Source organism: Taurulus bubalis (assembly GCF_910589615.1).
Source record: "Taurulus bubalis genome assembly, chromosome: 17".
Classification (NCBI taxonomy): Eukaryota; Metazoa; Chordata; class Actinopteri; order Perciformes; family Cottidae; genus Taurulus; species Taurulus bubalis.
Window position 1 is genome coordinate 14,222,650 of NC_136605.1, and position 13,957 is coordinate 14,236,606.

Consider the following 13,957-nt stretch of genomic DNA (forward strand, 5'->3'; position numbering starts at 1 on the left):
GTCGAGCGAGGCTTGACTCTAAGCTGTAATCTGCTCTCTGTGCAATAACATGTGGAGAGATTTGACATTGGTTAAGCTGCTGTAACAGACGTGTTGGCTCGCTCTCCCAGCTGTTGCTAGAGGTTAGAGCCGAGCTGCCGGGAGGGTAATGGCTTGAGACTGGCAGGCTAATGGTGCGAGACGCAGCTGCATTGTAGGCTACCAGGCTTTGATAAGTCATTGATATCTGAACGCAGGAATTGAGTTTGGAAGTGGAGTGGACTTTTATAGTCAAGCTAAGACAAATCGTAGGTGGCCGAATGAAAGAAATAAGAGGACAAATATCCCCCAAACAGCACTGATGCCCAGTAACTGCATCGGGACCGAGGCTGTAACCTTTGAAGGTAAAAACTCAACAGAGAAGCATTCAGCTGTCACATCTGCCAACAGCAGCCGCATGAGAAAGGAGGGAATCAGGGATTTGCCATGTTTAGGCACACCTGTCAATCAGAATCTGAATCAGAATCAGAACCATTTATTGCCATGTATGTTTTCACCGACAAGGAATTTGTCCTGGCGGGAGGTACATAACATTTAACAATAAACATTTAACAATACACAGAGTGCAATAAATGGGAGATTCTTTACTTAAAAAAAAAATATTATTATTAATGTTTTTCAGATGTCAATGTGATGCAGCAACTCTTTTCATCGGACTCACTCCCTCGGGTGCCAATAAACCAACCAGCCATTTTTCTACCCAAACAAGTGGAACATTAACAATATGACCTCCTCTGGGATTTTAGACACACAGCGATTGTGCTCATAATCATGTCATCAAGACAAATTATATTTTCAGCATAAAGGTGTCAATGAGTCAGAATTAAAGCTGTGAAACACAATAAAGACGGTTGACTTTCTTCCTCTCTGCCTTCTCTCGCCAATATTTACAGCTGTTCACATTTTCAGTATCTGTAATGTGGGTAGGTTGTGATGTTTTCAGATGCTTTTCAAACGGTTTATTTAGCAACAAAAAGCAGGAGGAATTTCTCAACCCATTAAGGAACACTTAAAATCCAAAATAATAAAGTTGGACATCAGCAGGTAACTGTAAAAATATCCCATTTTATAATCCCATTAGGAAATGGCCAATGAAGGTTTATATTACATGCACATAAAAGATGATTCATCACATCCTCATCACAAGACCACAAAAAATTACAAAACTGTGTCATGTAAGTGTAAAGAAAAACAGAAACTATACTTTTGCAACGTATAATTGTTTTTGCTGATCTACAAAGAGGTTTTTATGTGTAAATGTGCGGATCGCCAGCAGTGTCCTGCTCCATCTAGAGCTACCAGAGAGGACCTCCGATTGGCTGTGTGTCCCTGTCTTACAGTGCAGCACAGAAAAGCATGTCCCTTTGTGCCTGATATGAGGAGACTCTCTTACACAGTCTCGTCAAAAATGAACCATTTTCACTTCCTCAAAAGTTGTATTTTTAGCAGAGTTGCATCAGACTGTACAGGTGTTTGTGATAAACCTTTCTCATCCCCACTGCTACTGTCCTTTTGGCGTCTAATGTGCTGCTGGCTAATCAGATGAAATCACCCACACACACACACACACACACACACACACACACACACACACACACACACACACACACACACACACACACACACACACACACACACACACACACACACAAACACACACACACACACACACACACACACACACACACACACACAAACACACACACACACACACACACACACACACACACACACACACACACACACACACACACACACACACAGGACCACGGTGCTCTCTTCCTAATGACATTTCCTGAACACAGACAGTCACAGTTTCTCAGACCTGAACTGAGCCTCTGGTGAGCTCACTGACAAACTGCAGCTGAATTACAGATGACCTCATTTGGATACAGCTGATAATTAACTAATGAGCTGGAAACAGTTGAGTTGGTTGTTCTTTTTGCAGGCAGTTTATAAAAAAACTAAAACACTTCTGTGTCAAAATAAAGCTGACCCCAAAAAATGACAAACATTGTCAAATTAGTCCAGTCTAACAATATAGAAGGATGAAGCATGGAGGATTTTTGTAAGACATTGTGTTTACAGTAGGAGCCAGATATCATTGCACAATATATCCTTTATTTGTGGGAATAAATTCAGTAATTCATGGACAAACATTCATATTTTGAGGCAAGGATTTTGAATTTGAGAGTGAATTAGAAATTGAAATGAATGTTTCATTAATTAACACCTACTGTACATCGATCTGTATATATTTAAGAAAATGTAATTTGTAAGAAACGAGGGATAAACAATGCAGCAACTCAATAATCTGCTTTTTGTGTAAAGTTTTACTCATTTTAATGTATTCACTTTTAAATAATCCATTTTGTGCAAACCACTGCTCACTTTCCCTTCTCCTTTTCTCAGCGATATCCTCGTCTCCACAGGAGCCTGTGGCTAATGATGCCTCTCGCTCTGCTCGTCACACCAATTAAGTCAACGGTGTAGGTTTCAGCAGAGTCGGTGTCAACAGGCCTGATGACTGCAGTAATGAGGGTGGAGGGTGGCTGTACAGTTTATGTAGACGCTTACTTGGTGAGGGCTTTGTGCAATGTGGTTCTTAGTTAAAGGATGTGTGGGCAGAACGAATAGGAAGGGGGACCCACGGACATTAGATCGAGAAGCTAGTTACTCTTTCTCTGACTGTGTACAGTTACGCTTAACCATTTCGACAGATCTCCCGACACCTTGACTTCTCACCAGTGACTCTTCTTGAAGACTGGGACGACCAGCTTGCAATCAGAGTTCATTTATTCGTTTATTGATCAAAAGATGAATGTATGAATTGAGGAAATAATTGTCAGATTATTTGATAATCACTGAGGTTGATAATCTAACGTTTTCTGAAACATGTCGGTTGCTGTTTTTGCCCTTCACATTTGAGGGGTTGGTTGCTTTGACAGGCAAATATGAGCTGAGTGGTTCATGTATCATTGAAGAGACTTTGGTATTGTGTGCGTGATCAAGCCAGCCTTGGGTCAGATTTTTGTTTTTGCCAGAACTGAGTCTTGAAATATATACGAATGGGAAAAAGATCAAACAAATATCCCACAATCAACTGGATGAAAAATATCCAGTAAAGCAAATCCACATGATAAATCACACGAGCAGGTTGTAAAAAATAAATACAAAGCCATCTAAAATACATGAAACACATGCAAGTGCTCTGCAGCAGTGTTATTAATGAACAGAGCAAAAGACAGATGGTTGGAAAGAAGATCTTCCAAAGAAAGCATAACAGCAATATACCCAATGTGAAGCTTCATCTCCCTGATCCCACTGACCAAATCTGTCACTAAGAAAAAAGTAATATCACAAAAAAACAGGAAAAACAACCGTACTTGATCTGGTCAAACATCTAGGCTTATTATGCTTATGTAATCTGGTTGGGAAAACCACAGTGTTTCTCTATGGATGAGTCACCTTCATTCACTGATTCCAGAATGATCCTTGACGTATAATACAGCACTATTTACCACCTACGCCTCACAATGTGCTGAATGAAAAACAGAGAGAAGAGAGAGCACTTCGCACTCAAATGCTAATGCAAGCGTCTTTCTCTCTCTCTCTCTCTCTCTTTCTCTCTCTCTCTCTATCTCTCTCTTCTGCGAGTGGATCAAAGCATCTGCCGGACAGATGACGCCATTCACATGGCAAGGCCGACACGAGGGTCACTCACAACCCACAGTGCAAGGGGTCTGTGTGTGTGTGTGTGTGTGTGTGTGTGTGTGTGTGTGTGTGTGTGTGTGTGTGTGTGTGTGTGTGTGAGAGTAGTACAGCAAGTGTTCGAGCCCCAAGCCAAATTCATGAGAGGATGGATGGATGGGTGTTGGTGAGTCATGCCATTCTCTCTGAGGCCAAACAGGGAACACAATCAACAAGTTTCACTCCAAAGCAGAGAAAGGTCTTCCTCATTATCAGTTATTCTGTGGATCATGATCTTGATTCATTATGTAGTTGCCAAAACATCAGAAAACAGTGGAAATGTCCTTTACAATGTCCAGTCTTTTTTTTTTTTACTAATTGCTACTAACCAAAATTAAAACAATGCATATTAATATAGAATATCTATATAGGAGAGACCCCATTTCTCATTTTCTTCTCTTTGAGATATTATAATGACAACTGCCTACAATCAGTCTGTAATGCTATCAATGCGAAGTGATTAGCATAGAGCACCAGCACACATGATCCACTGGGATTCGTGGAGGATGTTGGTTCACGTGGCGGCATCATGGACAAGTTGTCTGTTTGTTCTGCAGTCTTTTAAAACTAACAATGCTGCATGGGAACTGTTTCAATTGAGAACAGGGTCAAAAACAGACAAGATTAAAGAGAAATAAGTGCTTTGTTTGTGTATGAGCGAGTCCCATAGCGAGTATCATAACTGGGAAATTCAAAGAGGTCCATCTCTAAAGGGCTCTCTATTCGCTCTGCACCAAAGCCAGTCGGTGGATAATGGCACGAAAACAGGCAGAGCTAAATTCACAATGGGCACTTGAATGCAGGTGTGTGTGTGTGTGTGTGTGTGTGTGTGTGTGTGTGAGAGAGAGAGAGAGAGAGATAGAGAGAGAGAGAGAAAGAGAGAGAGAGAGAGAGAGAGAAAAGAGATACATCGTTCGGTAGAAAGACAGACAGACAGAGCAGAGAAGATGCATGGTTAAATAACGAGACAAGGCTAATGAGCCTTAAGAAAGAAGAGACGCCAAAGTCGAGCAACTGCTTTGATAGAAGTTGATTGAATCCAAAGCATAAAAAGGGCATTATAGATTGCCTTGAATGCAACAGCTTCACTAAACGACATTGACTTTTATTTTCAAACACTTAAATGACTTCTGATGTTATTTAATTAGAAGAGCCTGAGAATCACAGCGAGGAGGTGCTGAACAAAGCTTGCAGTTAATTAAATGTCGAAGACATTGCTACATGGTTCTTGCTCGTGTAAACATGACAGGATGCTGGTGTGAGTGTGTGCGTCTTAATTGGCGATGGGAGTGTTCATTAGCAGGTCTTCAGTCTGGTGAAGCTCGAGGAGCGTCTAATTGTTTTTTTGTTTGTCTTCAGTTGTACAGTAGAGATGAAGAAACTACCACTAGTAAGGGCAAGTGGTGGATGAAGTAACCTAATGTTTCATTTAAGTAAAAGTAAAAATACTATAGTGTGAAAATAATCGCAGAAAGTATTGCATTCAAACTCTTACTCAAGTAAAAGTACACAAGTATTAAGATCAACAATTATTATTACTGGCTTAAAGCGGCAGTAATGTAAAGACTTTTATCTTGTTAAAGGTCAGCAGATTTTAATTACTCTATATATTTGGGTGGGTAACTTCACCGAGAAAAATATATAGGAATGTATTAAATCTGAAAATGCTAATTAAAAGAACATTTAAGAACATTTAAAAGGCTATTAATTGGCAGTGATGGAATGCAATATTCATAACTATGTTTTAATCAGTGTATAATCATCTGAAACTAAGAATTGTAAGTTTCTCGTTTATATCTACATAGGGAGCTGGTTGTCTTCAACGGAGTCCGCCATCTTGAACCGCCATGTTTTTACAGCAGCCCAGAACGGACAAACTTAAGCTAAATTATTAAAGATTGTAGTATTGATAAGCCTCGACATTACTGGTGCTTTTTATTAGTACTTTTTAATATTTTCATATGTATTATAACGCTGCAGCTAGCATCCGCTCTGCTGTCTGTTGGGCTGAGCTCCACCAACTACACACACATAGACACAAACACACATAGATATGAACACACATAGACACAAACACACATAGATATGAACACACATAGACACAAACACACATAGATATGAACACACATAGACACAAACACACATAGATATGAACACACATAGACACAAACACACATAGATATTAACACACATAGACACAAACACACATAGACACAAACACACATAGACACAAACACACATAGATATGAACACACATAGACACAAACACACATAGACACAAACACACATAGACACAAACACACATAGATATGAACACACATAGACACAAACACACATAGATATTAACACACATAGACACAAACACACATAGACACAAACACACATAGACACAAACACACATAGATATGAACACACATAGACACAAACACACATAGACACAAACACACATAGACACAAACACACATAGACACAAACACACATAGACACAAACACACATAGACACAAACACACATAGATATGAACACACATAGACACAAACACACATAGACACAAACACACATAGACATGAACATACAGGCGGACAGAGGACAGGAGGAAGAACTGATACTAATGGATGTCTGTGTCCTTCATTCTTTGAGAACTTCACTCAGAAGTGTTATGTATTTAGTAACATTTTACATTTGTTTCCAGTGGGATATTAATTACTTTATGTCGTGAATTTGTTGTTGTAAACATAACTGTTGTTGTTCTATAAACAATATTTAGATATATTTAAAATGTGAATACATTCTAATCCTATTATTGTATTGAATAGTATTGATTGATGAAGAGTAGCTCCTAGTTGTACTAAAATCGCCCAAATCTCGCTACCTGAAGGCCACCGTAGTTCCCAAACAGGCTTGGAAAGGGAGGGGTGAGCAGAGGGGTATTTAGTTGGTTGCAATCTACAACACACCACTAGATGCCACTAAATCGTACACACTGGTACTATAGTCACTAAAGCTATCAAATAAATGTTGTGGAGTAAAAAGTACATTTTCCTATAAACTGTAAAAACGTACCAAAAAAGTACAGTAGAAGTAAAGTACCTCAGTAAATGTACTTAGTTACAGTCCACCACTGATGGAGACGTATCATCTGTATGGATGCACAACCTGTATGTTTATATGGGGTTTTGGCTTGTTGCGTGTAAATACACAGACATCCGTGCCTGCTGCTGCTGGGCTTAAACCTCCACTCTTATCTAACGAAGGACAGATCCCATTTCTGGCTGGAGGGAAGAGGAGACTGAGGCTCAACGGCTACAGCAGGGCTGCACTCCCACTCAATCAGAGGGACCGCAGAGGTCAGACTCCAACAGCGATAAAACACCACCACTCTGCCCCGACAGCATCAGATAAGCTTTGGGGGAAAGCGAGGAAGCTAATGAGGTGCAATGTTATCACACCTGATGTGTGGACGCATGCAGCAGAGAAGGGCTCCATGTGCTCGGTTCTGCAATAGAGGGTTGACTTATACGGGCTGACAGAAAAAAATCAATAGGAAGATATATTGCAATACTCCCTCTCATAATACATTATTGATATGCTGGTCTTTTAAGTGTTTTTTTAAATGGTCAACCTGGCTGGATTTTCTTTCATTAAGTCTGACAAGAAGGTGGAGAGAGTGGAACCAAATGAGCTTTCAAGTTTAATGACTGCCAACTTCAAATCTAAGAAGACTGATGGGACAACCAAAGTCAATATAAAACTTCTTTATTGGGAATAACCCCTTGAGATGTATCTCGTTTTCAAGGTGGTCCTTGTAAGTAGGGTTGAAAGCGATTGCAGAGCTATGAATTCAATGGTGTTTAATTAAATATCAACATTATAGTAAAAGTGATTATGTCACAACTAAGTATTCAGTTGCTTATTATATTTAAACATTTGGCCATTCTACTTGTCATTAACTGAATCATTACAACACTATAAGTCAGCCACACTGGATATAACAGGGAACAGGGAAGAATCACTTTACATTTCAAAGATCGAAAACAATTGTACATTAAATTGTTTTTTCTTGTCATGAGGGACAATGTCACTAACTTGACAGATAAGCAACTTTTGTGAATCCGGTTTCCTTCATATCAAACCTTAAACCTTCATTGGAAGCGTATTCAGCTCGCTGCATAGCTGTGCACCTGCACTTATAGTGAAGGGAGGAGGGTTTTACTTTTAGTTTTCTGTGACCTAAATTCACACCTCTGAGGCTCCGATGCCCAATCCGAGGTGCATCCATGTTTCACAAGACATTTTAACTCTGCACTTCTTTTACTTTGTTTCTTAACAGTCAAAACATCTGTACTACTTTAAAATACAGTTGATAAATGCTGAAGAATAATTTTGATCCCTTCTTTTTTTTTTACTAGACTGCGCATGCCGTACTGTCTTGTATATCAAACACAACCCAAACGTTGTTATCAGCTGTGTCGAGTGTATTTAAAGAGAAAGAAACTTACGTCCGTGTCGGGACCCTTGTCAGCTCCAGGACAGGAAAATGTGACGAACTCATGGCACCGTTTGTGGACCACAAAACAGCACACTGGGAGAAAAAGAGAGAGGACAGTTTTACAAGAAAGATTTATGACAAAACAACATTGCACACATAAAGTGCATTCAACCACCAAATGTGTCTCTTTAGGAAATACAATGTAAACACACAAGAGGTATGATATTCATATTGGTGTTTTGTTGTCTGACAAATACTTGAGTGACAGAGGGAGAAACAGAAAGCGAAACGCAGTAAGCGAGAGACCGTGCATCTAAATCAACGCTAATCAAGCTCAAAGTGAGTTTGACAAGCCTCTCCAGTAAGGACACACAAACCAATGCAGACAGACTAACAGTCTCACATGCATGCGCTCCCACACTCACACCCACATGAGATGGCACCCTATCATCTAGTGCATTCTGAACAGTCTTCCATCAACCAAACATTCTTCACAGTCTGCTTGGCTGATGCCGATTGCGTCATCGTCTCCCACCGCACTGGGATCCGCCTCTACCAAAAGTGTCACTCGGCGTGACACGGCTGACATGACACCTGACGTCAGTGACATTTGGACATTGGCGCAGATCTGGAGGGAAAAGCAAAAGCGTCAGTGACAAGCTGACTCCCTCTCCGACTCTCACTCTGTGTACCCAACTGTATTTTTTCCCCTGCCATTGTTCGAAATACCTCAATCTCTCTTTCTTTTTCATTCTCACACAATCTGTCTGCTTCGCTCATTGTCAAGCCGCCTGCTTGTTCATGTGCACTTTTGTGCTCTCCCACCATTGTATCTGTGTGGTTTTTGTCTCTAACTCTGCCAGCTACGTCACGGTTGCCAGACAATCTGACGGCCATCAGTTAAACAAGGGAAATGTGTCCAAGAAACAGCAGGGGTTTCAACCATCCATGCAAATGGCTGTACTGTATCTGGATAATTAGATAGATAGATAAATCATCATTAATATGAGCACTGGCATCATCGTCACTATTTTTAGCAAGATAATTGTTTCTATCATCCTAATCCTGATCCAATCCTAATACTCGTGACAGCATTTCCCCATGTATATGTGTGTGTCAGAGGTGGATATTCCCTTTCCGCTGGTGTAGTGCTGAGCCAGTGGCAGCGTACAGCATGAATTCATCTCTCGCAGTAATAAAGAGAAAACGAAGCAGAGAAGGAGCGCAGGGGGATGAAAAGCTCAGCAAAATAGTAGCCCAAAGTGATTTATCTCTGCTCTCTGCTCTGAAGTGGTCATCTGTGCCATTTGTCATTTATATAATGCACCCTACGCTAAAAGAAAGAAGAAGTAAAGGTAGACTGTGGGAATTTCTAGGAACTAGTCAGTGGAGAATTTTCAGCACGGGCGGTAATTTGACCCTCGGGATGACAATGTTGCTCAGTCCAATTTGGTCTAGACTGAAAAAGCTCAACAGCTAGTACATGGATTGTCATGAAATGTTGGACACACCTGAAGATGTCACAGATCCTACTGACTTTGGGGATTCATGTGTGATAATTCAGAATGTTGAAATCACTCTTTATTTCCTTTCAAACTCATCTTTTCTATCTGTCACTGCTAAATAGATTAACAGTTGTTATGGTATTGACCTCAGAGCATTTCATTCCCACTTCACATCCACCTCCGAGTCCACAGTCAAACTTCCAATCCTCCCAGCCCACATCCTGCCCACTCCGCTCTCACTAGAATAAAATAACAACGGTTTCTTACATGCAAAACACATGCAATCTGCTGCGTGTATTTTCATTTTCTGTGCTTCAGTTTTACTCAACAGGATTAACTCTGAGTGCAACCATTGGGTTTCTCTTTTCCTCCCCAGCCTACAATATGTGAATCATGGGTGTACTGACGTCCGTAGTTCCTTTTCCTCCTTCTATCAGCACCCTCAGCAGCCACACACCCACTCGTCCATCGCCTCCTGTGTTTAGTGCTGATCTCAGACCAGCTTGAATGTCTGCTGGTGCTGTAGTGTGGAGTCAGTCTGCTCAGCTCAGTCTAAGTCCAGAGGTTAAGAAGGGCCACAAAGCTGTGTATAGTGGAAGAGATGGATCTTTGTGTGTGTGCGTGTGTGTGTGTGTGTGTGTGTGTGTGTGTGTGTGTGTGTGTGCATGCGTGCGTGTGTGCGTGCGTGCGTGTGTGTGACAGGCAGGCCTACCCAGTTTCTAACAAGACAGAGACAGTGTTTCTCTGTGACTCTGATCCCTGGCGTCAACTTTCATGCACACACAAACACACACACACACAAAATATAAGTTTTTTCACAGTCTCTGATGATGAGAGACAAAAAGAGGATACAAGAAACGCATACAAAGAGCCCTGGAGGAGTACTTAATTGTGTTTGGAGTGTTTTGTGTGTGATTTGAATGCCACTATAATAAATCTTTGGTCTGACTCAGGTATGAGTATCTGTCAAGTGAGCTTCAGTAGAAAGAAGTGTTTCTAAGTCCTCTCAGGGAGAGCGGTGTGAAGCAGCAGGAGCAGAGGTGACACAGTGACATACTGTATCGTCCGGGATATTATGATGAATTACTATGGGCTTTGTTTCACCAGCCTAATTGCATAAGCACAGAGATAATGGGCTTTGGTATTACAAAGCAGCTTACACAACACAAACGCTTTCTTGTGAGGGTGTGTGTGCGGACGGCAAAAAGGGCATTATACTCAATGTTTATCTCCATCCGTGGGCATTTTGTGGCATGTTCTCCCACTGCTATACACACTATGGTGGCATTTCTCCACCTCTCCTTCCACATTCCTATCTCTCAACCACTGATCCTTTAAAAGTGGGGATTTAGCCCTGGCTAATCTGGTGAAATTGGTAATCTACCGAGCCACTGTTAATAAAATGATGCTCTGCTGTTGCCAAGATGAAAAGCTTGCAGTGGAGATAAGGGAGAGGGCAGGACACCTGCAGCGGCGGACTAACTCAATACCTTCCAGACACACTGAATCGATCCAGACCCCTGGAGGGTAGCGCAACACAAAGAGAACTGAGCTTTGATCCGAGATCCACAGGAGAAAGTGTGTGGCGAATGAATAAGCGGAGAGGGAGGCAAGAAATCCACAGGGGTTCCTATGATGACATTGGTGTTTCACGGTAGACCGATATAAAAAACTATCGCAATACCCTGCTGCTAAAAACGGAACAATACCCCATTTTATTAGTACCAATAACATACATTTAACAAGGGTGTGAATGTGATGTGCACAGTGGCGCTCTACTTCCACTCGCTGCAGATAGTAGGCGAGCTAGTGGACAAAACAGACAAAATATGGCACAGAAGTACTGTAGAGTTATGAGCCATGCTTATACTTATGAATGTACAACTATAAAAAAAAATCCTCCACCCTTGTCACTGGCAGCAGTGGCGACATTATAACTTTATTTAGTTTGTTAGTGTAGTTACTTTAATTAATGTAGTATCTCCAGTCCATGGTGGGATATTAAAATGTATGAACAGTATGGTTCACTAACCAATAGAACACCAACCTATTTTTAGGCCTCTGCTCGAAGATTGCATACCCAAACTAAAAAGGGTGTATCTCTGCAAATACTAGGGCTATTTGAATAATTTCGGTGTTATAATAAAAGGCTATGCATGTGAGACTTTGTTCAGATGTATAAATGTCAGTCTATATGATACTGGTTACGAGTAAATGAAGATGACACACAGAAAAAATGAAAAGGTTTTAGGTCCGCCTTGAAAAAAAGCACTTTCAGGATAATTATTTTTTTGCCATGATGTAGCTGTAAGGTCTAACTATAACTCAAATCATAGCACAATATGTGAACATTCTCTCTGCAAAGGTTGACTTTGATAAAGTGTAGCAGAACAAAGTTAGAGAGGGTACAGAGAAAATTCAGGCGAGGTCTCCAAAATTTGCATTGGGGCACATTTGTGCACATCTGTGACATTAGAATGTTCTGATGTACCAAACCATATATTTCACTTGTATATTACTTATGGTGTTCAATGCATCCAAATACAACAGTTTTTTTTCTTTTTCTTTTTCCTAAAACAAGCTAGTTTTATATAACAATTGCTCAGTCTTCCCCCTCCACTGCCTTGCATTATTATTATTATAATTTGCACCTACAACATTTAAGTGCCAAAATATTATTGTGGTGAAGTTAGATAAAATGAGAATTTCCTTACCATGAAAATCATGCACAAATTATTAATTCCGCCCCTCTTCTTGCTGTACACTTTAAATAAACACAGACAGAGACTGCTCATTGTGTTAAATGCTCTGTTTCCCCCCTTGTTATGGCTCTGTGGTCTTTCTGTAAATTGTTTGTCATTTCATGCAAGAAAAATGACAGAGAATGAAAGGAGAGGAGAGGCATGGAAAGGGTGAGGGAGGTGTATTTTCCTCTTAGTTATTTTTAGGCTTGATTCTGGCCAGGGCTGGAACAGTGCGTACTGAACCCCACGGTGCTGGAGACGTGAGGGAGGACATTTCCTCTACACCGCTCTACACCTGGCCAACGGACACTATAAATATACCGATCAAACACAAAGACATATCTCAGGGAAACGTGCATGTGAGCGTGAATGATGAGTGAAAAGCTCCTCCTGTAAGTGCTGAATGAGAGAGAAACATACAATGGGCCGATAGAAGTACTGCCACATACATAAGAGAGCAGAACACCGGCCTGTGTCAAGTTCTCATCACATTTTTATAGACTTCAAAGAGAAACTATATTGTATGTTGATTTAATCTGGATTTGAAGCAAGAAAGCAAATAGAAAGAGCAAATGTCATCTCTGATCATGTCTGTTTATGTCCATAATAGGTATATATATATTTTATTTTTATTCCTCACCATTACCATCCAGCTGCAATGATAATGGATGCACAAATAGGTTAAATAATTTACCACCAGCCGCAGTGTATCCCTTAACTTCCCTCGTCCATACTGTGTGTCTAAAAATGTATCTCTCCACACAATCCATGTCAGTATCACCATAGAAGCATAAACAGTACTTCATCTATGCTTGATATTTTTTCCAGAGGCCTCTGACTTCCATAGAGCGACCTCTGAACTGCTGCCTTTTGCGGTGAGTGGCAGATCTGAAATGCCCAGAGCCCCAGGTCACATGACACATAACCACCATCTCTCTTGAGATTGGTGGAGATCGATGGCCACATCTGAAGTGACTGGGTGACACTTCGGCCAGTCAGAGAGTAAAAACAGTCGTATGCTACAGATATCCTGCATACCAAATATGCCTTTAGTGGAGACCGGCGTGTGACAAGCTTTGCAGAGGATGGCTTTCTAGTCCGTGGCTGACGTTCTTACAAACTCTTCCTGTTTTGGTTGTTTCGATTCTGACAACGTTTCTGCACGTTGTGTCCTCTTGAAGCAAAAAAAAAGAGTTGGTTTTGCTCTGCTCTGCTCTGGTTACCACATGCAAAGAACATAAAGCATCATACACATTGCTGCATCATAGAACCAACATAGATAAACAAAAGACATTTTCATATCGTTTGACGATATATGTATTCATAGCACTCAGCTGTTCTCTGACTTATGCATTTTATTTGAGCATACTCTCATTTTAAATGTTGTTCTTTACAGTTAGGAATATACAAATAAACGTGATATGTACTTTG

General features: G+C 40.7%; 1 protein-coding gene across 1 annotated transcript in view; it reads right to left on the minus strand.

Moving 5' to 3' along the window:
• The window catches only part of prkcab (protein kinase C, alpha, b), a gene marked incomplete at both ends in the record, with an annotated part of 89,759 nt that overhangs the window by 49,076 nt on the left and 26,726 nt on the right, over positions 1-13,957 (minus strand). Inside the window, 1 exon segment of the mRNA XM_079233421.1 lies at positions 8,288-8,370. Coding sequence (XP_079089547.1) covers positions 8,288-8,370 — 83 coding nt within the window.